The sequence below is a fragment of the Gambusia affinis genome, linkage group LG12 (genome assembly GCF_019740435.1).
Source record: "Gambusia affinis linkage group LG12, SWU_Gaff_1.0, whole genome shotgun sequence".
Taxonomy (NCBI): Eukaryota; Metazoa; Chordata; class Actinopteri; order Cyprinodontiformes; family Poeciliidae; genus Gambusia; species Gambusia affinis.
This window is the reverse complement of record NC_057879.1, coordinates 2,604,065-2,631,775: the sequence shown is the minus strand read 5'-3', so window position 1 is coordinate 2,631,775 and position 27,711 is coordinate 2,604,065. Positions and strand designations below refer to the sequence as shown.

At 41.1% G+C, this 27,711-nt stretch overlaps 2 protein-coding genes across 6 annotated transcripts; one reads left to right on the top strand and one right to left on the bottom strand.

Annotated features, from left to right (window-relative positions):
• Positions 1-412: 412 nt before the first annotated feature.
• Positions 413-6,173, bottom strand: gfi1aa (growth factor independent 1A transcription repressor a). Of its 4 annotated transcripts, none has more exons than XM_044133042.1 (7): positions 5,961-6,173; positions 4,078-4,250; positions 3,736-3,936; positions 2,925-3,337; positions 2,629-2,766; positions 965-1,130; positions 413-827 (listed from the first exon to the last, which is right to left on the bottom strand). In XM_044133042.1, the coding sequence occupies exons 2-7, from the start codon at positions 4,187-4,189 to the stop codon at positions 649-651; spliced, it is 1,209 nt and encodes a 402-aa protein (XP_043988977.1). In that variant the 5' UTR covers positions 4,190-4,250; positions 5,961-6,173; the 3' UTR covers positions 413-648. The 4 variants fall into 4 exon arrangements, with proteins under 4 accessions (XP_043988977.1, XP_043988979.1, XP_043988980.1 ...); XM_044133044.1 differs by having other exon boundaries at positions 3,736-3,933; positions 5,961-6,171; XM_044133045.1 differs by lacking the exon at positions 5,961-6,173 and adding an exon at positions 5,562-5,866 and having other exon boundaries at positions 3,736-3,933.
• On the top strand, positions 5,438-27,655 carry rpl5a (ribosomal protein L5a). 2 transcript variants are annotated; one of them, XM_044133046.1, is made up of 10 exons: positions 5,438-5,515; positions 5,601-5,706; positions 22,750-22,880; positions 23,188-23,257; positions 23,828-23,943; positions 24,048-24,182; positions 24,820-25,022; positions 26,817-26,994; positions 27,241-27,329; positions 27,514-27,655. In XM_044133046.1, exons 1-10 carry the CDS (start codon positions 5,453-5,455, stop codon positions 27,614-27,616), a joined length of 1,194 nt encoding a protein of 397 aa, XP_043988981.1. In that variant the 5' UTR covers positions 5,438-5,452; the 3' UTR covers positions 27,617-27,655. The 2 variants fall into 2 exon arrangements, with proteins under 2 accessions (XP_043988981.1, XP_043988982.1); XM_044133047.1 differs by lacking the exons at positions 5,438-5,515; positions 5,601-5,706 and adding an exon at positions 18,306-18,324.
• The last annotated feature ends 56 nt before the right edge of the window (positions 27,656-27,711 follow it).

Sequence of the window (27,711 nt, the reverse complement as noted above, 5' to 3'; positions counted from 1 at the left end):
AGACAGGTTCTGTTTATTATGCGTTTTCCAGCCACAGAGTGCAATTTTATGGCACAATCATGTAACTATGGTACCTTCAGTTGTTATAAAACTGCTGTACATCAAATATGTCTTCGTAATTGAAAGCCTTGAAATTGGGCCTCTGTCTCTTTAAGAAACTGCTGCTCTTTCTGACTGGAAGTCATCATAACATGGTCCCTTTATTAACCCTTCACCATCGTTGCTCTGAGAAGTAGCTGCTTTAATGAGCTCATCAGATGCGCAGCTCCATCAGATGTTTGCTAATTGTTGCCGGGGGTTACAGCTCCTATAAATAATTCTTCATTTTTGTGCCACCCCTGAAAGGATGGCACCCCGCGTGGGGAGCCACAATGGATGTGCAGGGCTGGGGGGTAGGAAATCAGCATATTGAGACCTTTAAGTTAACATTTAATGCATGTTTATATAAACAAATAGAAGACATTTTATAAAGCTGATCCAAATGTTCAATCTTGGAAATGTATCATTTAGCTCCTTTTTTTTTCTCTAATAATTGTGAAAACAAATGATAAATATCAGTTAAATAGTAAGAAAAAAAAAAAAAACAGCAGTTCAGAACAGGAAACGAAAAAGCCGGCCCATGCGCAGTGGAAATCTGAGGAAATCGGCTCATTTCAGTCCGTGCTGCGTCTCCTTGTGCCTCCTCAGGTCCACCTTCCTCTGGAAGCCTTTCCCACAGAGGTCGCAGCCGAACGGCTTGAAGCCCGTGTGCTTCCTGCTGTGGGTGATCAGGTTGGAGCTCTGACTGAAAGCCTTCCCGCACACCTGGCACTTGTGCGGCTTCTCGCCTGCAGCGGGGAACAAGCGGTTGAAACGTTCGGTCACGTTGGGAGGAGGAGATGAATCTCTTCATGTTATTCCCATATATGTGTGTATGTGCGTGTGTGTGTGTACGTACTGCACATAAGTGGCTCATCTGTCTCACCTGTGTGGATGAAAGTGTGCTTTTTCATGTCGGACTTCTGGTGGAACCTCTTGCCGCAGTACTGGCAGGGATAGGGCCGAGTGTCTGAGTGGATGAGCAGGTGGGTGGAGAGGGTGGAGGAACGCTTGAAGCTCTTCCCGCAGATTTTACAGCTGAAGCTCCTTTCCTGTTCAAGGAATCACGTCACCAGTCGTTTAAAGAAATTCTATTCTAATATTCATGACATACAGAGCAAAAAAATACCCGTTTCAAGTTAAAACATATAGAAAACAAGATATTTTTGCTATAAGTGGAAAAAAATCTGCCAGTGGAACTGGTAGTTTTTTGTTTTTGTTTATCAATATTAAGAAATGAATGCCTTAAAAAAATCCTGTTAGATCTTACTGAAAAATTACTTGTAAGTTAGTTGTCATATGTAAGTGTATTAAGATATTTACACAGAAACTTTGTAAGATTGAAGTTTGGGCTTTTAGTTGGTCTCATCTGTATTTCTGGAGGCAGCCCCACTCAATAAATCTGAATTTAGTCATCAGGTTGGTATCTCAGTAATTCTGTTCAAATAGTAATTATTTACAAACACACACACACACACAGTAATAGATTTTGTGTTGTTTTCTGTCATTTCTGATGATTATGGCTTACGGCTGGTACCAATAAAATCATTTTACGATCATGTTCTGACATAATCATGGAGAACACTGACGACTTGACAGGTCTCTGACACCGTGGGTTAGCCACCAAATATTCACAAACAGCCGTGTCTGAGTATTGTCTTGTAAAGTTGAGTGGAAGGAAAAACTTTGGTAGGAAAGGATTTATAGGCGACAGGGCCAAACTCCTGCCTTGAGCTCATGGTGAGGCTAAACTATTTGAAGGGGTCGTGCAGTTTGTGTCCAGCTGCTCCTGAACCAGAGAGGTGAGAAGCGTCTTAGACGAGATAATAGGAGTAAAGTTTCCATTTTATTTAGAAAACAAAGTCCCAGAGTCTGGAGGAAGACTTTGTGAGCAGAAGCAACATTAACAGAGTCCATGTTGTTTGAGGCCCAGCTTTTTGTTTCCAATCATTAGTTATGTTTTTCTTTCATCCATTCATTGTAAATTTCGAGTGAACTTTTAAAACTGAATATGATTTGGTACCTATTACTGCCAAAGGCACCAATGGCTGCTTCAGTAATTCTGACGTTGCTGTGATTTGACTAAGTAACGGTAAGACGGAAGATGAGCTCAGAGAGCAGCTGAAGGAGCCATTACCTCATCACCTCCGTGCCACACCGCATTCTTCCAGGAATTTATGAAAAAGGGGCTCTGGTCATTCCAAATTTTTAGTATTTCTGGCAAGTCCAGATTTCTGTATATACGTTTTTTTTTTCCTCTTTTAGAGAAATTAGCTCGGCGTTTTATGACCCATAAGCCATAATTATCAAAATTAATTAAAAAAACCGTTTGAAATCTGTCATGGTGTCCCATGTTTTTATATAATATGAGTTGCATGTGTTAAATTGCTGAAACAAATGAACTTTTTGATCGCATTTGAATTTATACCACCGATATGAACCAAAAATAATGATGAAAGAGTCATCAGGGCCTTTTGCGTAAATCCTGACCACGTGGGCTCTCAAAGGCCCCTGAGCATCGTCTTCCTGGTTTCAGTCTGAGGCTGGTACCTGGGAGTGAACAGCTCGGTGCTGATCCAGGCTCACTGCGTGTCCGAAGGTTTTCCCGCAGATCCCGCACTCAAAAGGCCGCGTCCCGCTGTGTGAGCGCCGAACATGCACCTCCAGGCCGTGGGGCGTGGAGAAAACCTTTGGGAAATAAAATACAATAAAGTTAGAAACGTATGGCGAAAAAAAACCAAAACGTTAAAACAGATTTTTTTTTTCCTCCATGTATTTAAATTAAATGTATAAGACGTGCCCATCCCCAGATTAAAACAGGATTTGTCTTTGTAGTAAAGCGCTACCTTGCAGCATTTGATGCATTTGTAGGTTCCGCTTTCCTCCAGGTTAGAGTGCAGAAAGTCTTCCTCAGATTTGATTTCCTTCTGCTTGGCCTCCGCGTACAGCTCGGCCCCGACCCGCATCCTGTAGATCCCGCGGGCCGCGCACGGGGAATACTCCTGGTAACAGCCGGACCCGAGGCCCCGCTGCGGGTAAACGCGCTCACTGCCGCCGCCGCCGCCGCCGTGCTCTGTCCCGTAGATCCCCGCTGCGGGTGAATGGGACCCCCCGTGGCCCCGGATATGCCGCTGGCGCTGAAAGGGCCCCTGAACCAGATGCCTCAGATCTGCGCCGGAGTACGCCGACCAGGAGTAAGGAAGGAGCGGGATGTTGAAGGGGGCGTCCTCCGCTGCGGGTGTGGGGCATTTCTCCGAGTCTGGGGGGAGGAAGGAGTAAAAGGTGGGGTATTTAGGGGATTTAGTTTCAATAACTTGGATATATACATCATTATTTCTGTCATAAATATTCAAGAATCAGAGTAAATAAGAAGTTAGTTTGGTGTAATCATTTTTGTTTTATCATTTGTGTCTCAATTTTTGTCAATTGTCGTTTATAATATAATAATAATAATAATAATAATAATAATAATAATAATAATAATAATAATAATAATAATAATAATAATAATAATAATAATCCAGGTCAGGAAATTAAAACTATTAATACGAATGAAAATATTAGGAACTATTTGATCAAAAGTCGTTCAGTTTCCCCGTCGGCAGAGATTCCAACAAACTTTTCAACTTTTCCGGATAAAATGAGATTGTCTCAGACCTGGTGAGGAGGACGGAGACGGCGGACGCCAGAAATCACAGTCGGAGTGGGGCTCGGACCCGCTGCCGCCGCAGCTCAGCGGGGAGCTGGAGGACAGCGACCCCCGGGACCGCCGGCTCGAGCCCGAGGACTCGCTGCCGGCACTCGGGTTTTCCTCGGGCTCCAGTTTGGTCGCGAACTCCCCCTGAGACCTGCTGGCTGCTGACAGCACGGGGAAACGCACCTTTTATGTAGATTTGAATAATTTCCACAGACAAAAACAGACAGACAAACAAACTAACAAAAATAAAACTCGCTCCTCTGTTGCAGTTCCCATTGATAATTGAGGACACATGCACCCACCTGCGCATACGTGTGCCAGGAGAGTGTCCAGCCTGGTGTAGCCATCGTCCGGGCAGCGGGGCTGGTGGTAGCTGTGGGCCCGTTTGCTCTTCACCAGGAAGGACCTCGGCATGGTGCGGGACTCTGAAGCTCCTCGACTCTTCCTCTCTCGCCAAGCGGCTCGGAGCGTCTCTCTGGACAGATTGGAACACCACTGCTTGTCAGGCGAGACGGCGTTTGGGATTTCTGGCCCCTCATTACGCATGCTCAAAAACAGGCGGTGCAGTTCACCAGATGTCACCAGGGGGCAGGCTGCCAAAAGGGTGGCGGACCCCTTCCTACACAACCACCGGCCCCCCTGCTGTCCACCGGGAGTTACATTCGTTACATCCTTTCATCCTTTGATACTTTCTGTCATCTATAGATGATGTGTACACTCCGAGGAAGATGGATTGGATATTATGTCCACGAGTATGGTTTATTACTTAAATTCGTGGATTAAAGAAAGAATAAAAGGTTTTTTAAAATAGAATATACTTTAAATATATATGTATGTAAAGTGGGTTTGTAATTAATCTAAATTTTATAGTTTGTAGACAAGAGCAAAGCTGGAATTGTCCACGCTTTGAGGAGGGAAAGACACACGCAATCCAGGTGCAACATTTATTATTTTTTCAAATGTCCATCAACATGTTTATTGTTGTCCTGGCCAACAATAACCGCACCAGACCAAGATCACATATTTAGGTTGTAACATTAGCGGATTTTTTGCAGTATTTATTTATTTATTTATTTATTTATTATTATTTATTTATTTATTTATTTATTAAAAAGATAGATAATAAATACAGCACGAAGCCTGCTGTTAATATGGTGGTTTAAACAGCCAAATCCTGTTTGGAGAACAAGCTAAATGACGAAAATGTTCACAATAAAACATATTTGCAAATACTAGAGGAAATGGAAAAAAAAATCCTTAGAAAATCATATGCATACTGGAATCTGATGTGTTGTTTAATTAATATCTTAATATACAGTATCAAACTAATATCTGTTATTTTGGCGGTTATAAAGCTAAAACTATTCTGGATCTATTCCTCTACAGAATCTAATCAGCTGTTTGTTTTTATTTATTTATTTATTTTTAAATTATGAATTTGTGGTTGATCTTACGGGTCGTTTAAAAAGAGTCCAAGAAGAATCAGGATGTGCTTTTTTTCTTTTCTTTCTTTAAAAAAATAAATAAATCAGACCTACATTTAGGTTTCCATCGCAACAACACAGAAATAAAACTCCCTAAAATGTACATATTTCTGTCTTTTCATAGAAGAACCCCAACGTCTCTTAAAGCGTGCTTGTTGTCGCCGTTCAGGCCGGGCTCGGTTCTGATGGATAAATGACCCGACTGTTGGCCCGGCTGAAAAGTGATCCCGTTAATGAGATGCACAACAGCCTGCTGGTGGGGAGTGCGGCTATCGCTTTACAGCCACACTGCTTCAGCTTACCTGCACTGACTTCAGCCTTGTTGTTTTACATCATTAAAGCCTGCGCTGCCTTCCCGGGGCCGAACCGAGCCGGGCCGGGCCGGGATGCAGGCCCAGCCAGGCGGCCCGCGGAGCAGGACGGAGAGTTTGAGAACCAAATGGAATGGTGAGCACAGGTCGAATCACATGAAGACACTTCCAGCAGAAATCTGTCAAACTCTGCGAGTCCAAATCATTGCAAAGCCTCTGGAAACTGTTTAAGGTCAGTTAGGAAAAAGCAAAGCAGCATCGATTTTCGTTTTTTGTGTTTGTTTCAGCTTGTTGTGGGAGCAGAGCTTGTTTGCAGCAGCTGCATCAAGTGAGAGAAGTGCAATCAGAAGTCAGATAGGCATGAAGCTGAAACACATGTCTAATACTCACAGAGCCGTGATACTGCAGCCACCATGTCCCAGTTCTGAGGACAGACTCTGTCCTAGTGTTACCGCGCGCGTGCGTACGTGTGTGTGTCTAAATGCTCCCCAAAAACTGAAGAAAGTCACCACAAGCGGCTTTCTTCTAAAAGAACCACACTTCACTGAATCTGACGCCTCTGTCTTACTCTCTCTCTTTCACAACACACATTCTTGTCCCCCCCACCCCGCACCCCCACTCAGAAATAAATTTTCCTGTTAGTCAGCCATGACAGAAACACAGAAACACTGATTCATGCTTTGATAAGCAGCGGAGCTCGAATCGTTCTGCATTTGCATTGAACTGAAATAAATCATGTTGCCGTTTAAAACTGGACTTCCCTCTTCTTTAAGGGGGCTGAGAGGTGGGGGCTTCTTTTATTCCCTGTTTTACTCTTCATGCTCAAATTTTACAAATAAATTGCCCTCTTGTTTGACATTTTAAAATACTAATTTCTTTACTTGACCCCCTTTTATTGTAAAAAAAAAATAAAATTAAATAAAAATAAATAATAACAACAATAATAATAGAGGGAAACAACTGAAAAACTCTTTGCCTGCATTAGAATTTTATGGCCAAACTCTCACCTCTAAGAAGGTCACACTTTTTTTTTTTTTTTATCAATCAAAAGACAAACAAGACTAAAAGCTTTGAACGCAGCCTTCTCCTTCTTCTTCTCCCAGTCTTCTCAAACTACGGAAAGGTTTGATGATGCATTTGAGTGACTATATGTGAGTACAGTAAATGTGAGCCTCTGATTATTTTCAGCCCTAACATGGACAGTGGACTGTGACAACATGCTAGACCTGCGTTACACACTGACTCAGAACAGGAAACCAAAGGCAGAGTCGATAGGACGCTATCAGTGCTGCCACAGGCTTCTCACTTGCGTCCCCTTCATCCCCTCCACCCCCACCACCACCACCCGCCTCCACCACAGGCCTGATTCTCGCTCTCTGACTATTAAAGGGGGTATGTGATTGAACCAGAGGCCCGGTGGCAGTGATGGCAGCCTGGGAGTGAGTGCAGTGGTGGTATGGCTTTCTGTTTTTTATATATACATATATATATATGTGTATATATAAATGCTTTCCCTTTTTGCTGCAGCTGTCTGCCTCTGTCTGAGGTGCAGATCATGCTCTCTCGGGGTTAAATAAAGCCCTCTGCACTGAGTGAAGCCATGAGGTTATTTTCTCAGGCTTAACCTCGAACCCCTTTTTGGCCCTTGAGACAGTGTGGGGTGTGTGTGTGTGTGTTGTGTGTGTGTGTGTGTGTGTGGGGTGGGGGAGCTCTTAGTAGTTTTAAATACACCTGGTGCTGCAGCGTTTGCACCGCATGTGTGTGAATGGTTACAAGAAGCAGAGTGCAGCAGCAGCAGCAGCCCATCAACTGTTGTCTTGATTTTAACTTGTAGAGATGGTGACCATCTTGGCTGCACCTGCAGTGTCCAGCAGACAGTATCTCATAAACACATTGATGACCTCTGACCTGCAAAAACAAACCTTAAGCTTTTTTTTTTATGTGGATATTATTTGATAGAACAGGAACTAAGTGGCGCTAACCTGTCAAGCAGCACCACTGTGCTAATGTGAAAATGTGGGCCGATATCGACATCCGATATTAATACCCCGATAACTGATATTTACCAATGTCATGTATTTTTAAATATGTAGATTTATATCCACCTACCCTCTCGACACCATGTAGAAGTGCCTACTGGTACCGGTGTCTGCATCCCCAGAACCAGAACCAAACACAGAGAAGCTGCATTCAGATTCTATCCACCACAAATCTGGAGCAAACTTCAAGAAAACTGCAAAATAGCTGAAACACTGAGTTCCTTTAAATCAAAGCTTAAACCTTAATTAGAGCTGCTTTTGAACCGTAATAAATGGAACATTGACCAACAGATTTGATGTATAATAATTATTCTATCGATGGCACGTGACAAAATGTGATGTCTGTAACTGGTTTCTCAACTGGTGACTGTCTGGTGTGTTTATAATGTTTACTTTAAAAAAAAAAGTTTCTACAATGTTAAACACTTTGCTGCTGAAATGTGATGTACATATCAACTTGATTGATTGACTGATTGATTGAAAGCAACCACACTGCTGACATCGCTTCCCTGTGAAGCACGTCACGATCCTGCACTGCATCACTATCACAGTCACATGACCAAAAAACACAAAGCAAAAAAAAAAGACAAAAAACACACGACCGACTCCCTCCCCTCACACTTCCAAAACACACTCAGAAACGGAAATACACACCAGTTGTTAATATCGACCTGGTTCTACTTATCGGGCTGATATGTTAAAAAAATTACGATATCGATGCTAAAGCCGATATATTGTGCATCCCTTGCATGAAATAAACAATATTAAAAGCAAATAAATTGACACAGCATAGGCAACTGATTCTATAATTGCAGTTGTTCTATGAAAAGCTTTAGAGCAGGGGGGCCCAAAGTGGGTCCTGGAGGGCCGGCATCCTGCACGGTTTAGTTCTCTCCCTGGTTTAACGTACCTGGATCAAATGATGGCTCGTTGGAAGGCCTAAGAAGAACACTGACATGCTGGAAAGGTTGTTACTACCACCAGGGAGAGAACTAAAACATGCAGGATGCCGGCCCTCCAGGACCCACTTTGGGCACCACTGGTTTAGAGATTTGATAGAGAACTGAAGCAGCTAAGAGGACTAAAGCTACTCTGGGGGAGCTGCGCTGATCCACAACTCCAGTGGAAGAATTTCTTGGCTATAAGGTCCAGTTTAGCATTTATTGAGAAGTGGCAAAACAACACCTTGCTTCCAAACACACGGCAAACCTGTGGAAAAAGGAGCTCTGATTAGGTGATTAGATGAGAACAAAGCGGTTTTTGTCCATTTCTTCCAGTAAAACACGGTGGTGATGACATCATGCTGTGGGGATGAAATCTGGCCAGAACGAAAAAAACAAAAAAACAAAAAAAAAAAACTGGACACTGGGGCAGAGTTGCATGCAAACTTGTTCAAGATGAAGGGCAAAATATCTGCAACTTTAATTCCAGCGAAATCAACTTTTTCTTTGTTAAAGCAAACAACAACAACAACAAAAAAGCGTTTGAAAACAAACTATCTTTTCCTTCCGGTCTGCAGGCCGGGCTGCCGTGAGCAGACAGAGAAAAAGTAAAACGGGCCCATTTCAAATCTTCGTTGCTCTAGAAAAACAAAGATTTGAGCTGAACTCTCCAAGCAGAGCTCCGCTCCGCAGCAGACGCAGGATCTGTGTGGCTGTCTGCGACGGATTCCTGCTGCATGGCCTGTTGTGGCTAAACTGACTTTTTCCCTGCATTTACATCCCCGCTCAGTTCCACTCTCTGAGAGTGAAGCGTTCACCTCTGCACCCCCCATCTCAGTGTGGTATCAGAATGAAAACCGCATTGTGCTATCTTATCCTCCCACACGTTCCCTTGGCTCTGAAGCACTAACCGCATTTTAACACCCCGCTCTCTTTGTTTTAAACTCTCTCCACTCTTTCCCCTCCAACTAAGCAATCAGGTCTCACTCTCTCTCCTCTCCCCCTCCACCCGTCTCTGGGAGGAGCGGGCTGAACCTCATCCAGCTTCCAGCCCGGTACCACCTGTGGCCAGCAGATAGGGACAGAGTGTGAACACAATGAATGATTTACTGGACGCTCCCGACTCCAAGACGGTTCTTCTTTCACACTCAGAGTCGTTGTTTTTCACACCTTCACCTCCCCCCCTACCCCTCCAAACACCAATCTTGCATCCTGTAACTTTTATTTTTTTTTATAAATGGGGAGGGCTTTGAGGAAGGGGCGGTTGGAACCAGCTGAATGTTCCGGTCCAACTCCTGATCAACGTCGATTTGAAACTCCAGGGTTCAGCAGATTCTGAGGAACAAGGAAGGGAAAAAAATGGAAAATGAACTCTCTCTCTCTCAACATATCTTTGGATTTATGTTGTAAACACTCCACAAATCACACACACGCACACACACACACACACACACACACACACACACACACACACACATCCATCACTGTGATCAGCAGCTCCCCTTGTTCGCAGGCTTTGCAGCCATTTCTGGTTGTAAATTCTCCAACACCAAGAATCTGGTGGTGTGGACTTCGAGAAAAGCCGCGGTGTGTTTCCTGGTCATTGTGTGCTTGAGGAGATGAAGCGACTATTTGAAAGGTCAGAGTTCAACAGGCACAGTCAAACTTAAATCGGCCTCCGGATCTTTTTTTTTGTTTGTTTTGTTCTGAATGTTTCAGAGCTTTTCCTTGCCTGTATTGTTTACATTTGGCTCCTTATTAAATCCAGAATAGATTTCACAAATCTCCTTCGCACATTTAAAGACATTAAAAGGCAAACTCCATCATACAGCTGCTGATCTGATTGGTCCAGATGCTCCTAACAGAGAGCTTCATTCTCAGGCTGCAGGTTCACCGCTGGTTCATAGAGCTTCTAAAACTAGAATGGGAGGCAGATCATTTAGTCTGAGGCAGACACTCTGTCTACTTTTAAGACAAAAGCCTTAAAAGATTCTTATAGTTAGGCTGGCTCATATCATCTTGAGTTGTCTCAACTTATATTTTATTATAGGCTCAGACTGCTGGAGGACCACTACTAACTAACTAACTAACTAACTAACTAACTAACTAACTAACTAACTAACTAACTAACTAACTAACTAACTAACTAACTAACTAACTAACTAACTAACTAACTAACTAACTAACTAACTAACTAACTAACTAACTATCTATCTATCTATCTATCTATCTATCTATCTATCTATCTATCTATCTATCTATCTATCTATCTATCTATCTATCTATCTATCTATCTATCTATCTATCTATCTATCTATCTATCTATCTATCTATCTATCTATCTATCAATCAAATATTATTGTTTAGCACATTTCAGCAACAAGGCATTTCATCATAACAAACACAAAAACACAAAGTGATGCAACATAGAATCAACAATCAAAACACGACATTAAGTCAAGCACCATCATAAAATTTGTAATTGATTACGTTTCAAATAGAATCCTAAATATGTGGGCTTTTAGTCGAGATTTAAAGGAAGTCAGTGTTTCAGCTGTTTTACAGTTTTCTGGAAGTTTGTTCCAGATTTGTGGTGCATAGAGGCTGAATGCTGCTTCTCCTCGTTTTTGCCCCACATGGTGGAAAACACATAGATCATCATAAAGCTGTGGTACGGACTGAAGGATGTCGCTGTATTCATAGCACCGTTCTACGGAAACCAGAACTGTTATTAAGGCGTGGAATGAAGAATCGACCCCACACAGGCACTGAATGTGAATATGACTAACGTGATGACACAGAGATAGTTCTCCAAATTTCTTCACCAGAAAAAATATTCCCACCAATGTCCAAGACAATCTAATCTCAAATCCAAACATTTGGCAGAGCCTTAATCAATCAAACAATCAAATTTTATTTGTATAGCACATTTTAGCAGCAAGGCATTTCAAAGTGCTTTACATCAAATCAAACACAAAAACACAATGCAACATAGAATCAACAATCAAAACACAACATCAAGTCATTGATTACGTTTCAAATACAACTCTAAACAAGTGGGTTTTTAGTCGAGATTTAAAGGAAGTCAGTGTTTCAGCTATTTTACAGTTTTCTGGAAGTTTGTTCCAGATTTGTGGTGCATAGAGGCTGAATGCTGCTTCTCCTCATTTGGTTCTGGGGATTCAGAGCAGAACCAGAACCAGAAGACCTGAGAGGTCTGGAAGGTTGATACAAGAACAGTAGATCTTTAATGCACCGTGCTGCTGAGCCGTTCAGTGATTTATAAACTAACAACAGTATTTTAAAGTCTGTCCTTTGAGCTACAGGGTGTAGGGACTTTAAAACTGCTGTTATGTGCTTTTCCTCACTCTGTTACTTTCTCCTCCTACTCTCCAATTCTGCATTATTTGCTTTTGTTTGCTTTACCTTCAGGTTCTCTCAGTTTTTTACTCTCTACAGAAGCTACATCTGGTCTGACTCTTTTTAGCTGTTGATGAAACACGTGGCTCTGGATCCGTTTAGCTGAGTTTCTCTCCTAGATGAAGCCACTGAAGGAGCCACTGCTGCCATTAGCTTTTTACTTTTCGCTGACATAGAAAGTACGTCTGGATCAGTGGTTCTGTTTCTTGCGTGCGTGGGTGTGTGTGTGTGTGTGTGTGTGTGTGTGTGTGCGTGTGCTCTGTTTTCTCAAGCCTCAGTTGATTGTGGTAGGTGGGCGTTCACACCGATGAAGGTTTCCTTATGTTAAAGGTAAGTTTTCCTCTCCACTGTTGCTACGTGCATCCTCACACTGCAAAAACACTTTTCTCAAAACAAGTTAAAAATAATAGAAAACTAGATATTTTTCCCATGTTCTAGGTTTCCAATTGAACTGGTACTTTAAAAAAAAATCAATATTCCAGAATTATTGATGTAAAACAAGCTTTTTTATCCTACTTAAAAGTGACTTGTAAGTTAGTTTTGCCTTATTTCATGAGTTATTAAGATATTTGCACAAGAAACTAAGCAACAAGATTTGGTAAAGTGTCATGTTTTTGCAGTGCAGTGTGAAGCGCTGCTGACACGAGGCAGGCGTCTTTCTGCAGTCGCTGCGTGTTTGTCCAGAACGCCTGAATGCTTCAAGTCAGTGACTCGATGCAACTTGCTGGGTTTCCTCTGACAAAATGCTTTTTAACCAGTTTGAGTCCAGTTGAACTGGACTAAACTGTTTGGCACCACTGATCAATTTGGAGTGGATAAATTTGACTGAATTAACTTTTTGTCTGTATTTTCCTTTGAAAATGTTGAGCAAAAAAAAAATTGGTTGCTACAATTGTTTTCACTTTTTTTTTTTTTTTTTTTTTTGGTCATTCACCAAAAATGAGGTACTTGAGGGTTTCTCACAGAAAAACTCACATCTGATGTTGCTTGGGGTGGAAAGCTTCTCAATTGTAGGGTAAAAAAACCCCTAAACACGACGTCGTCGGTTGTGCTTCCACACCAGACGTTCATCTCAGCACCACTTCTGCTGATCGTCATGCATTCTCTCCCCCTGGCATCAAACTTAGCAGAGGCTAACTGTGTTTTAGCAGAACTGATTTGATTTTCTCAGTACTCTGTACTCTCACAGACTCGGCCATTTGCATCCGTTTTGTCATCCAGAGCTGAGAAGGTGAACTCTGAATGTGTTTTTTTTTTTTTTAACCGATGCAGGTTGCACACATCTCATTACCGTTTTTATCTTCATGGGGGTGAAATATAAAAAAAGAAAAAAAAGTCAGGCGATTTGAGCTTTTATGTAGCGGCCGTCTCAATGCATAAGTGACTAAAATTCGAACGTGAATCTTATCTCTGGTGAGAAACAGCCATGGAAGACGGGAGAGTGTTGCATGTGAAGAGAGTGCAGCTGTCTTATCTGTGGTTTGCTTGTGAAGACGTGTTGATGTGTGATTTTCTACTAGTCATTTCTAGTCCACAGGAGCCACAAAGTTTTCTTCTTCCAGTTTTAATTTGCACTGACTGCACCAATGGAAACGCCCGTTGGAGGAAAATATCTGTCCTCGTGTTTTTTTTCTGTCCACTCTCCAGAACATGAAAAATGCAAATGAGCACACTGAGAGCAACTTAAATGCTCAATGTATACGGGGGCCCACCACACCCTCCAGCCCCGGTCTGACCCTTTTATAACCGCTGACCACTCCTGGCAAGACATGACTGGACTGTCGTCTCTTGATTGCGAAATCAGTTCTACAGAAACCGAGCTTGAACGCCTCTGAACGCTCCATCTACAACGGTGACGGTGACTTTTCTTATCTAACACAGAGAACATCTGCACCAACAGTGACAGAGTAGAATATTATCTATCATGTTGGAACCGAAAAGCAGAAGACCTTAGTTCCTTTTTTTATCTCTTTCTCTCTTCAGTAGTCGCCGAGACAGAAGATAGACTCTGCACAGGGTTACGGCTGCAAGATTTTTTACTTTTTAATTCTCAGAATGGAAACCGGAGACTGGTTTGTACGGTGCAACACGCAGATACAATATCTAACGCATGAGGTTGGATGCAGCTTCGCTGTTTTAACTTAACTGATTCAGCTCTGGTTCACATTCAGCAATTTTTTATCTTGTGACTGAACCAGAACAAGTTATTACAAAAATAAAACATAGTCATGACCAAAGGTTTTGCCACTCACACAAAAGGTGTCTGGACTTTTAGTTTCACTTACTTCTTCTTTGATTTTGCATTCATTATTGTTGTCTTGGCATCTCAGTTTATTCCTTGCATTAGTTCAGTTATTCTTATTTGTCGTTCAGGTTTCTTTCCCCCTTTCATTCTTTTTGTTTTTCCACTTCAGCTCGGCCTCCTTTGTGCTTCCCATCCCGGCTGTTACTCGTCTCCTCATGTTCCCCCACCTGCCCCCCCAGCTGCATCCCCTCATCTGTAATTCCTCAGCATGTTTAAGCTCCCAGGTTTTGTTTTTTTCTCCTCTGGTTCCTTCTGTTCTCTGGTTTTCCTCCTTGTCATCCTGTTAACTTGCAGCTCTGGGGATCTGTAAACTTTTCTTCATCTTCATGAAAACAAACAAAGAAAAAAGTAAATAAATAAAAATTGAGATCTATAACAACTCTGTTTACTTTTGGTCTAGTCTCAGACTCGTGCATCTTTACGAGTTGTATTTTTAAACTGTGCACATCATTTCATCCTTCAAAAATAACTAAATGTGCAATAATTCACTGTAAATCTCATGAATTGTTTGGAATGTTGACTTTGTAGAGAAAATAAAATCATATTTAAAGAGGGAAAAATGAAAGAATCTTCCTGACATTAGCATCAGTGTGGCCTCCCATGCAGTTCGCTGCAGGTTTTAATGTCATCACGGACTTCAGGTTAGTCCAGCATCACTCAGCGTGAACCAGGAAGTTCTCAGACAAAAAAAAATCAGATGTGTTGTAAGAAGTGCATGCATGTACTGAAACTAGATCTTTACACACACACACACAATAAAAAGACACACATACACACTTTTTTCCTCTGCCTGAAGTGAAATCAAACCAAAACTTTTTTGTTTTAGCTCAGCTAGAATGACCAAAATGATGTCTATTTGATAAACACATTTTTAAAGACAGTTATTTTGGATACTGACCAAAATGTATGCAAACTTTCACAAAACAGATAAATAAATCTCTAAAAATATGTTCAAGCTAAGTTTTCTGGTATTTAGCCAACAGAAATAATTGTGCTAATTCTAACAGAGCTAAAATAAGAAAAGTTTGGTCTGATTTAACTTCAGACAGTGAGGTAAAAAGTGTGTTGGTGTCTTTTTATTGAGTGTAAAATATCTGGTTTCAACAGACAACGACTTAGGCCATAATTCTAGGAAGTTGACGATATGTAAATGTTGACCGTGGCCGTGTCAGCCGGCCCATGACATGTGTGTGTGTCACCAGCACTGGATGGAAGCAACTGCTGTGTATTTGCTACATAATGTTGTTGTGCAGTTTAATATGCAACCTTTAGTATTTGTTGTTTCAGTTTTACTTTATGTAAATTGAAGTGTTTAATCGAGGCTCTATCATATTCAGCTACGGTGCGTGTTCATGTTGGAACATGATAGCTGTCCAACAAATCAATCAAACAGCTGCTGCTGATCCAGAATGCTGCTGCTCGCATTCTCACTAAAACCAGGAAGATAGAGCACATAACACCAGTTTTAAAGTCCCTCCACTGGCTCCCTGTAGCTCAAAGAATAGACTTTAAAATACTGTTGTTAGTTTATAAATCACTGAATGGTTTAGCACCACATTACATTAAAGATTTGCTGCTGTTCCAGACCTCTCAGGTCTTCTGGTTCTGGTTCTGCTCTGAATCCCCAGAACCAGAACCAAATGAGGAGAAGCAGCATTCAGCCTCTATGCACCACAAATCTGGAACAAACTTCCAGAAAACTGTAAAACAGCAGAAACACTGACTTCCTTTAAATCTCAACTAAAAACCCACTTGTTTAGAGTTGTATTTGAAACGTAATCAATGACTTGATGTTGTGTTTTGATTGTTGATTCTATGTTGCATTGTGTTTTTGTGTTTGATTTGATGTAAAGCACTTTGAAATGCCTTGCTGCTGAAATGTACTGTACAAATAAAATTTGATTGTTTGATTGATTAAGGCTCTGCCAAATGTTTGGATTTGAGATTAGATTGTCTTGGACATTGGTGGGAATATTTTTTCTGGTGAAGAAATTTGGAGAACTATCTCTGTGTCATCACGTTAGTCATACTCACATTCAGTGCCTGTGTGGGGTCGATTCTTCATTCCACGCCTTAATAACAGTTCTGGTTTCCGTAGAACGGTGCTATGAATACAGCGACATCCTTCAGTCCGTACCACAGCTTTATGATGATTTAAGTGTTTTCCACCATGTGGGGCAAAAAGTACTGAAAGTTCAGAACATTCAGGTCGCTGTTGGGTTGCTATAGTCACTGAAGTGCAAAAGCCCATAAAACTTGTCAAATCCTCTCTGCCTCTGCTAAACGGTGTTTGGTGTGAGCAAATTGGAGCAGCATCTCTCACACTGGGAAAAACTGGGGTTCTGTTGTGATGTTATGAACAGTCAATATCTTAACTGCAGCAGATCCAGCCAGGAGCTGTTCAGAGCAGAAAATGACATAGATAGATAGATAGATAGATAGATAGATAGATAGATAGATAGATAGATAGATAGACAGACAGACAGACAGACAGACAGACAGACAGACAGACAGACAGACAGACAGACAGACAGACAGACAGACAGACAGACAGACAGACAGATAGATAGAGCGAACGTGCCTATCTCCAGCATGTGGGGTGTACATTTTCTGTGTGTATATATATATATATATATATATATATATATATATATATATATATATATATATATATATATATATATATATATATATATATATATTTATATATATTTTGTATTGTTTAATATTATATATAATTATATATAGATATATATATATAGATGTGCATCTCTCTCTCTATATATTTTTTTTTTTATATATATATATATATATATATATATATATATATATATATATATATATATATATATATATATACACAAGTGTGATATTTATATCTAATGAGTAGCTATAAAGAGTTAGTAATAGGAATGCTTTTCCTCTAATTCTTAGTCAAGGTAAAACTCACATTTCTCTCACACATGAATTAATCATAAAGATATGAATTGACTGTCAACCCTTTGTGGAGTCGTGTGATTACTTCTACAACATCAGATAATCATTCATTTAGAAAGCGTTACCACACTCTTCCTCCAGTCAAAAATCACAAATTATTTTTCATGATCATCGTCTGATAATTTTAATAAAAAGATGATCACAGAAATGTGAAATGTCTGTTGTTTATTGTTTTGCTTGGGGATGACTCACCATCCATCCATCCATTTTCTATTCACCCTTCGTCCCTAATGGGGTCAGGAGGGTTGCTGGTTCCTCTCCAGCTGCGTCCTGGGCGAGAGGCGGGGGTCACCCTGGACAGGTCGCCAGTCTGTCGCAGGACAACACAGAGACATACAGGACAAACAACCATTCACACACACCTAGGGAGAATTTAGAGAAACCAATTAACCTGACAGTCATGTTTTTGGACTGTGGGAGGAAGCCAGAGAACCCACCATGCACAGGGAGAACATGCAAACTCCATGCAGAAAGACCCCTGGCCGGGAATCGAACCCAGGACCTTCTTGCTGCAAGGCAACAGCTCTACCAAATGCGCCACTGTGCAGCCCCGGGATGACTCACCTGTTCAGATAATTTTTTTTTTTTTTTTTTGATGGTTTGTCTAGCTTTATGTTCCTTCTCGCTTATTGATGAACTTTTGATTGCTGGCCTCCTGACTGACCGCGTGTTAATCACAGCTTCATGAGTCAGACGTTTGCATCTCCATACTGCACAGCAGGCGCAGACGGCTCTTCTGTGAGAAAGGAGTCAAACTCTTACTTTTTGTTGTCATCGGGTCATTTTTCTTTGCTGAGGAATGCCTTGTCACAGGGACGTGCTGTCTGTGCTGCTGTCCGTGTGTCATGACAGCAAATAGAAGAATGTTCAGCCTGACCTGCATAAAAACCATTGGGTCATTTCTTAAAGTTGATGCTGGCGGTTCAGAGTTTTTTTTTTTTTTAACCAACGTCGAGGGCAAAACTATGACTCAGGTTGCTGGATTCAAGAGAAGTCTAGAACCTGCCATTTTGTCTAAACGAGACTTTTACTGGAGCTCTTCCACCAGATGAGTTAAGCAATGACAACATGGCTAAATTATGCTGTATAATAATGTATTATGTATAATCCACGGGCCGTGTTAATGGTGTTAGTTCACATTAGAGAATGAGTTTGTTTTCTTAAGGTAATAGAGAACCTTAAGAAAGGTTACCTAGCTGCTATCTAGTTAGCACAAGCTAGTGCTGTGTAGTCAGTGGTCACTTTGGCCAAATCTAATGTCTGGTTTTAAAGATTGTGTTTTAGATTGATTTTAGTTTAAAATATTTAATAGTAAAAGTCTTATTAGACTTTGAAACAGTTGTAAACTAGAAATCCTTCATGGTCCGTGGGGAGGCTCTTGGCTCTGGTTGGATGAATATGACTGGTTCATGTTCAATAAATTAGAAAAAGACGTCCTGACGAGTTCTGTTTGTCAGATTACAATTGCCTTCTGAAAATAACAACCCTGAGGGAGTTATTGAACTCACTTTTCATTCAGCTCACATTTCCGTTTTTAAAAAAATAGATTTTATTTTGTTGGTTTCATGTAATATTCTACTTTTAAATATCATCTTTTCATTACCTGTAAGTTGGAGATCATGACAATTTGCAGAAATAAAGGCTTTCACGCATCCACCTCTGTGCAATTGATCTTCGGAATATGTCTCACTTGGTGATCATTCCTGAAATAAATGGACCTTTCGGAAATATTCTAATTTACTGATTGGTGTCTGTAAGGCTTTCTAAGGGCAGTTTGCATGTTCTCCCTGAGCAGACATGAGTTCTGTACGGATACTCCCACTTCCTCCCACAGTGTAAACCCTCTTCACTGCGGCTATGTGATCATTCTATCTAAACTTAGAAAAAAGAAAAAAAAAAAGCGCAGCAAAAAAAAAAAAGAGGAAAAAAAAGCTGCAAATGTGTCTAACTGTAGATTTAAAAGATAGACCTGCCTGGTAATTTAAAGCAAAGTAAGAGCAGTGGGCTCATGATGTTGTTAAACGTTTGGCAGCTGCAATCTGCTGTCGATCAACAGCACTTTGGCTGAAACAAGAAGACGAGCTGTCGAGACGAAACATGGTGTGAGCTGGTGAGCTAGACTTTGACCTATCTAGATCTAAATCTTAAGTGGCGACCAACAAGAGAAGGTTAAAGATTATGTCCACACATGGCTCAGTGGCTCGCAGAGACGCAGTCACACACCTTCTGCTCTTTCACGTTATGCTATGTTGCAATCAAAAGTTTTCATAAACCTTGGAATCAAAAAAATCCATGAATTTCATTTGCATTTAATGCAACAAGCTGACCAACTGTGGTATTAAAATGTAAAGTGGAAATAAATTTACACTTGGTTTCAAAAATAGATCAGCCTGCTTTACATTGATAACTTAAACAAAATCTAGAGCAGCCTTCTACCTTCAGAAAAGGCTGGGAAAAGTTTAAAGATGCTGTTTTATGTATTTTCTAGGCACATAGTGGCATTTTTAGCACAATCAAGTGACTATGTTACACTTAAATAAGAAATTATATCAAAAATGACTTAAAAAAATTTGACTTTGCAGTTTAACGCCTTGAAATAGTGACTCTGTCTCTTTAAAAACTCAAGCGCTCAAACCTCCCAGGCGTTTTTCACAACTGAATTGTTGCACAAAAGAATCAACGCAACATTCAGAGTTTGTTTTTAATGAGGGAATAACATCATAACATGATGTGAAGCTCAAAAAAAAAAAAAAAGTTGATTTCACGAAACAGCACCCCAATACTCCAGGGGAAGTAATCACCAACAAAACAACCAAGAGGCCCAACGTAACTCTGGAGATCCTCTGATCAGATGAAAGGTTGTGTTGTCAGGACAGTTACGAGTCGTGCAATCCAAACTCCACCCCTCAGAAAAGAGAGGTGAGAAGAAAGCTATCGTTGAGAGAAAGTCTTTAAGTGTCACTGGCAGGTTGCCACAAACCGTGTAGGAGACACAGCAAACGCATGAAAGAAGGTGCTGTGGTCAAACGAGAACGACACGTAAGCTACTTGGCATTCATGCAGCTCAGCGCTGTGGGCATAAAGCTAATGCGATAGGCAACACTCTAGAGCAGGAGCCCAAAACCTGTGGCTCCAAAGCCACAGGTGGCTCTTCGCCCTTCCTCTGTGGCTCTCACAAAACCAAATTAGAAATGTTTTCATTGCAAAGGCAATAACAAAGTGTGGTTTTAGCCGTTTTTATGCAATGTTGAGGAAGAAAATTCAGAAAATTATGCAAAATTGACATACCACTCTGTATTAATTTATAGCATAATGTCTCAAAGGTTACTTACGCGTTTATAACCTCAGAGTGAGATAATATGAAAGAGCTTAAGGAGTTTCCAATACTTTTATGAGATAATGTATATATAGGCAATGGATTAGATACACATTGTGACACAGCCGGAGTTTTTCAGCAGTTATAGTCATCGTCATCGCTTATGTTGTAATAAGGGGTCAAATAAGTCTCTCCTCCATAAATATTATATTTATGTCTTGACTTGTAGTTTGGGCTGGAAATCTGTCTCACAGGCGGAATCAGTTGTGAAATATCGTGACCTTTTAGAGGATTTAAAATCCGCCCAAAACATCAGAGATTTCATCACTGATCCTAATCGTCAGAATTCTACAGAGAAGCACGATTTCACAACACGCGCTGACGCAGCGTTAGCATCTCCAAATGTCACTGGCTTCACCAAGGGACAAAAAAATAGTCAGCCGGACATCACAGAGTGAATGTGGGATGGCACGCAACGTAAATATCATCATAGAAACATTTGTCTTTCCACACTTTTCGTACGCACACTGACGATGCCAACCTGCTTGGTCTAACGCAAAGAAACGTCCTCAACACAAACACTGTCACGTTTGGCTAAATCAAACTCGAAGATGTGACGTGAAACTACTTCCTGTGGTTCTGAACACAAGATATTTGAGCTGATTTACAGGACGTCCGAAATTATTTCTATCACTTGATTTTTTTATTATTTTTTTTTTTTTTTCATGGTAAAGCCACTAACTTCGGTGTATTTCAGTAGTTGTGATAGACAAGCAAGACGTAGAGCAGAATTGTAAAGTGGACATATTAGTTGTTTTTGCTAATTAAAAAAAACCCTTAAAAGTCTGGCAGAGATTTGTATGTAGCCCTCATGTGTTCCTGCAAACACACTCTTTTTTCATGCATGTTTCTACCATATTTTCACATAGAGAAACTGAAATTGTTGGCTCATTCTTCCTTACAAAGCAGTTCAAACTCAGTCAGGTTTGACATTCAAACACATTCTGACACATTTTTTTGAGAGGCTGTAAACACATGAGATAATCGATCAACGTTTTAATCTGAAAACAGTTAAAAAAAAAATTTAACTTGCTATTATCTAAATCTTTAAAAACTGGTATTTTCAATGTGTGCTGTAAAATTCCAGCTGAACTACCAGATTATCATATTTTCCCCAGTACATCGTCTTACATCACCCTGCAGAAAAAAGAATCTGTGACTGATCAGGAAAATTATTTAGTAATGATGAAAACATTTTGAGGCAAAAGACCGTTTTTAGAACTGTGTGCAGCTGACTAACCTTTTAAATTGGAAGATAATTGTTGTGTTTTTGCTTTTCTTAACACAGATAAATATTTCATGAGAATATAGAATATAGTGAAACATTTACTTTTTAGTCACTCATTACCAAATTGAAAGTTTTCTAATTTTGATGAGTATGCCTTACAGATAATCTCAGAAAATTAGATGACATAAGATCAGTAAAAAAGGATATTTTAAATAGACATGTCAGGTTGTTTATTTAAAGTGTTTATTTCTACTCGCTCAATGTTTGTTTGGGGCCTCAGTTCACTCAAGCTCTCTCTGATTCTTGAACTAGTTTTGCTGGACAATCTTCTCAAGGCTGTAGATTTCTGTTGCTTGGCAACTGTTTCCTACCACATGTTTTCCTCCCACTCAACTTTTTAAGAACATGTTCTGTGAACAACCAGCTTCTTTATGAGTGGCTTCTTGTGGCTTGCCCTTTTTGTGCAGGGTGTCAGTAACTGTCTTCTGGTCATGTGTCCAGTCAGCAGTCTTCTCTGAGATTATGTCCAACTGAGCCAGAGTGAAAGAAACTCAGGAAATCTTTAAGATAATTAGATTAATGACACCAGGAGTTTCCAATGTTTAACTTTTTCACAACATTCTAATTTGATCAGATTTTAGGTTTTCATTATCTGTAATGCGATAGTCATCAAGATAATAAAGACTTGAAACATTTGATTGTGAGTGTAAATCATTGATGTGTTTCTCTTTGTAAAGGAGCGGCAAAATTCTTAAACTTTTTTTTTTTTTTACCATAAAAAAAAAAAAAAGTTAATTGTAAAAGCCTACAGAGGGCTGTGTCATACCGCCCTCTGTAGGCGTTTGTGGACGAAGCTTTCTTCTGAACCGGCAGGTGGCGCTGCCGCATGCCGAGATAGGCGCTTTACCGGAAGACAAGCAGTGACTGCAAGCGGCGGCTTTCCGTATTCTTCAGGCCGTTCCTTGAAATTGTGGAGGAAGAGGAGTGAAAATAAGGGGAAAATGGTAAGTGTATAGTGTGCATATTTGTGTAATGTCGCGCAGGTGGAGTGTGTGCAGATGTGTGTGATGGTGCAGCGGTGTTCCCGGCTGTGTGAGGAGCGGATGGAGCTGGATGCCGGCGGATATTTGCTTGTTTCTGGTCGGTGAGCCGCTTAGCTCCAGCGTGGCGGCTCATGGCTGACTGGATCTCAGCTGACCTCCTGGAGCCTTTCCAGAAACTTTAAAGTTCTGGTTGAGCCTTAACAGATAATAGTTTGTTTATATTCTGCTAGGTTATCCTAAACTGACGCTTGTTTGTGTGAATTCGCAGGGTTTCGTCAAGGTGGTGAAAAATAAAGCCTACTTCAAGAGATATGAAGTGAAATTCAGAAGAAGAAGAGGTAAAGAGCTGCAGCTAACAGGCACCAAATTGTGATTCCTAGTAAATGTCTATAGAGTGTAGTTTATGTGATGGCGGGGAGGGGGAGTTGTTTCCAATACAAATGGAATAAAATTAAATAAAATACACATAGGTAAAGATGACAGTATTTGGGGTCATTTGTGGCCCTCTGGTTGTAGCTAAAATGTTGTAAGAATTGTGGCCCAAAATGTAAAAATTCATCACAGTTTTGGGATCATCTATACATTTCTAATAACAATATAAGACTAATGAAATTCTCTGGTTATTGTTCTGCTGTTATCATCAGCTGTTATAAATGTTATCGTATAGTGAATTAATTTAAAGTTTGCTACTGCAGAGCTATGTAACTAGATTTCTCTGGGTGGGTTCTGATCAGTGATTGGCAGGTCAGAAGGTTCTTCCTCTCTTACAAATTTCTTGTATTCCGTTTGTTTTCCAAACAACTACGACACATAAATACTAGTTTGCTTCAAGTATTTTGATAAAAATCAGACTAATTGGTAGTTATGGAATAATAAGCCGCTGACTCTGCATCCTGTTGAATTATCAGAGGGGAAAACAGACTTCTACGCCCGCAAACGGCTGGTTGTTCAGGACAAGAACAAATACAACACCCCCAAGTACCGGCTGATCGTCCGGCTCTCCAACAGGGATATCTGCTGCCAGGTTAGCCCCTGACACACACACACACACACACACACTTAAACAGCCCTTTTTAAAAAAAAAAAAAAGATTTGATCTACCGTCTTCCATTTCCTCCCGTCGTCCAGATCGCCTACTCAAAGATCGAGGGAGATCACATCGTGAGCGCCGCTTACTCCCATGAGCTGCCCAAGTACGGGATCAACGTGGGGCTCACCAACTACGCTGCAGCGTATTGCACCGGGCTGCTGCTGGCCCGCAGGGTGAGCACGCCACCACAGCCGTTCTTCTCACCAAGGTGACTGTAGGTCACCAAAGCCCACCGAAACTGAAATTGAGAAAACATGTTCGGTAACTGACATGAATAAAAAAACAGTAATTAAGGAGGATGAAAAGAATAACTAACTTGGAACTACATCATGTGTTTGTAAAACTAACTGAGATATTTAGACATATTCTCCTTCGTTGTTGTGCTCATGATTCTACCAGATGTGAAGTTTGTTTATTTTTTTCGCTCACACAAGCAGTTTACTTCAGCTGTGGGCTAATTACTCGTCCTGGCGGCTACGCCTGTCTACAAAATGGTGACAGCAAAGCTTGGGAGAAAACACCAGTCAGTTGTTCAACAATAATTTAATACACTTTTCCAAAATGGAATCTTCTGTTGAGCATTCACTACCCAATCAATGTAAACATAATCACAATACAGTGCACCATATGAGCAAACTAAAACTACTACAGTATCTAATAAAAACTAAAGATTAACCAATAATAACTAAGAAAAAAAATTGCAAATTGACACTAAAAGCTAATTAAAACTAACTGAATTAGACAGACCAAAAGTCACAACAACAAAAACGAAACGACAATGAAAGAGAGCCAAAACTGTTTTCTTCGTAGCTGCTGCACAAGTTTGGCATGGATCAGGTGTACGAGGGCCAGGTGGAGGTGACGGGAGATGAGTTCAACGTGGAGAGTGTGGACGGGCAGCCGGGCGCCTTCACCTGCTACCTGGATGCTGGGCTGGCCAGAACCACCACAGGGAACAAGGTGTTTGGAGCACTGAAGGGGGCAGTGGACGGAGGCCTGGCCATTCCTCACAGGTCAGTGTGATGTGTGTGTGTGTGTGTGTGTGTGAGAGATAGAACAATGTTTGTATCACAGCGGGGAGTAGATTGGGCTGTAAAGAGCAGACATTCAGAAGGCTGCTGGATTAAACTACACAAACTAATGAGGCAAGAGCAACAATTCAAACAGAGTGGTCGCCATGGTTCCCATGGTTTGGGTCAGACCACCGCGTCGAGGTTCTTTATCTGCCGTTTGCAGAAAACCTACAGTCCAGATTTATCAGTTTTTCTGACAGTTTAGAAAATGGAAAAAAAAACAAAAACGTGGAACATAATAGCCCCAAAAACTAGAAATAATTTCTCAATAATGCACCTGAAAAAAACGGAGGTAGCATCAGTTCAGCCGCACCTTTCAGATCTTCCGGTGTTTATAGAATCTTAACTATGTGGTGTAAAAAACTGTCTGAACGTCGACGCATTAACTGGGTGTTCATGTTTATTTGTATAATCCACCCATCCATTTTCTGTGCACCCTTGTCTGCTGGTGCCTATGCAGCAAACGTTTTGGGCGAGAGGCGGGGTCACTCTGGACAGGAGACTGGACAGCACCTGAAAATGAATCTTTCATTAACCAGTAAGATTACCAGTATGAAAAACTCCACATACAGTCAGCAGGTGGCAGTATAGCCTGTGAAAATAACTCCTATAGTCCATACAGTTTGGATTAATTTTTTGTTTGGTTTGTTTTTAGGTAAAATTAAAGAAAGAAAGTCAGATGCACCAGCTGTATTAACATGAAAAATTAGTTTATTATTTGGGATTGATTAGCCAACAGTAATGCCATCTAAGCAGTCCTTTGTGATGTGAATATTGAGATGATGATATATTTGCTCTATATTGTGCAGCCCTGATGGTCAACAGTTCATAATAAGTGGATCTGATGAACGCAGCCTCTTTCCGTCAGGCGTTTTAGTTATGAAACTTTTAATAAAGCACATCTGGTTGAATTATTGCTGGACTTGTCTAAAAATAATCCGATTTGCTGTTCTTTCAGAGTCACTTAGTCTTGTGTGTATTCAGGTTTCTGCCTTCTTTCATTAGCTCCTGCTAATTTGGATTTATGGAAGATTTATGGACAGGACAGGGTCTTTTGACCAGCTGGTTAATATTTACAGCAGAACCTCCATGAAACGTGTGGCTGCATCAATGCCCTTTGCAGTTAAAGTTTCACCAGACGGTGTTTGCCTTGCAGTCAGATAAATGTCAGCACACAGCCACTAACGAGCTGGAGTAAAAATAATCCACATACCTTCATTATCTGATTCACATTCTGCACAAGGTTTGTAACAGAATTAGCTCCAAAAATGATCATCATGAATTCGACAGGGAAGAGAAGAGAAGACTCCCTCACCTGTACAGGGTAACTGTATCTGCTCATCAGCAGCCTGTAACAGGAGGAGCTTATTGAAGCTCAGCTACAAATGTCTTGCAGTGTACTGCCGAGAGCGTTCACTGTTTTTTTTCTTCACCTGTATAAACCTAAGTGTTTGTTCCGATGCATGTGAATTCATGCAGACGGTCAAACTAGTCCAAGACGTCCCACCCCGTCTCGCTGGTTCTCCTCTGCTTCTCGGTGATGATAAACATATGCTGAGCAAAATGTAGTTGGTCCTTCATTTGCACCGGCTGATGTTTACTGTCGTTTTCAAGACGGGGCTGAGAGAAGCAAGCTGAACCGAAGCAGACAAGCAGACGATTGGCTTTGGTTTTTGTTAGGAAGAGTAGAATCAGTCCGAACTCGACTTCCTGACTCCATCTTGTTCCGTGCAGCTTGAAACGCTTCCCCGGTTACGACACAGAGAGCAAAGAGTTCAACGCGGAGGTGCACCGAAAGCACATCATGGGCATGAATGTAGCGGATTACATGACCTACCTGATGGAGGAGGACGAGGACGCCTACAAGAAGCAGTTCTCCCGCTTCATCAAGAACGGAGTGACACCGGACACGGTAGGATCACCTCGCCACTCAGAAAGAAAGCCAACTTTACCAAACATTCTGCTGTTCATCTCTTGTCTTCGAATTTGCTTCTTGGTGATAATAAACTAGCAGCTGAGCTGAATGTCGTTTGTCCTTCGTTGGCGCTGGTTGATGTCCACTGTCTTTTCAAGACGGGGCTGAGAGGAGCACAGCAGATCCTTCTGAAGACTGAGATGTTGCCGATCTACTGTTCAAATGATCCAATTCTGCTTTCAGGTAGAAGAGATGTATAAGAAAGCACACGCCGCCATCAGAGCCAATCCCATACATGAAAAGAAACCCAAAAAAGAAGTCGCAAAGAAGAGGTGGGTTCCAGGTGGATTCAGAAATGTAGTCATTTTATTTAAAAAAGAAGCAAAAACTGCATGCGTTTAATGGCAGATTTCTGGTGTTGTGTTGCATGGAGAATGCCTTTCGTAGATGGGCCTACTTTTTCTCGGCCGATGGAGTGAATGTTAATGAATTGGCTTTTTGTTTGTCGTCTGGCAGGTGGAACCGCGCCAAGTTATCCCTGGCACAGAGGAAGGACCGCGTTGCCCAGAAAAAGGCCAGCTTCTTACGAGCGCAAGAACAAGAAGCAGGGGACGGTTAGGGGAAGAACACGTCAGACAAATAAATGTATTAAAGTCAACCCTGTGTCTCTGCTCTTACTGGTGTCTCATGGTTCAGTTTGAAGCACTGCGTCTC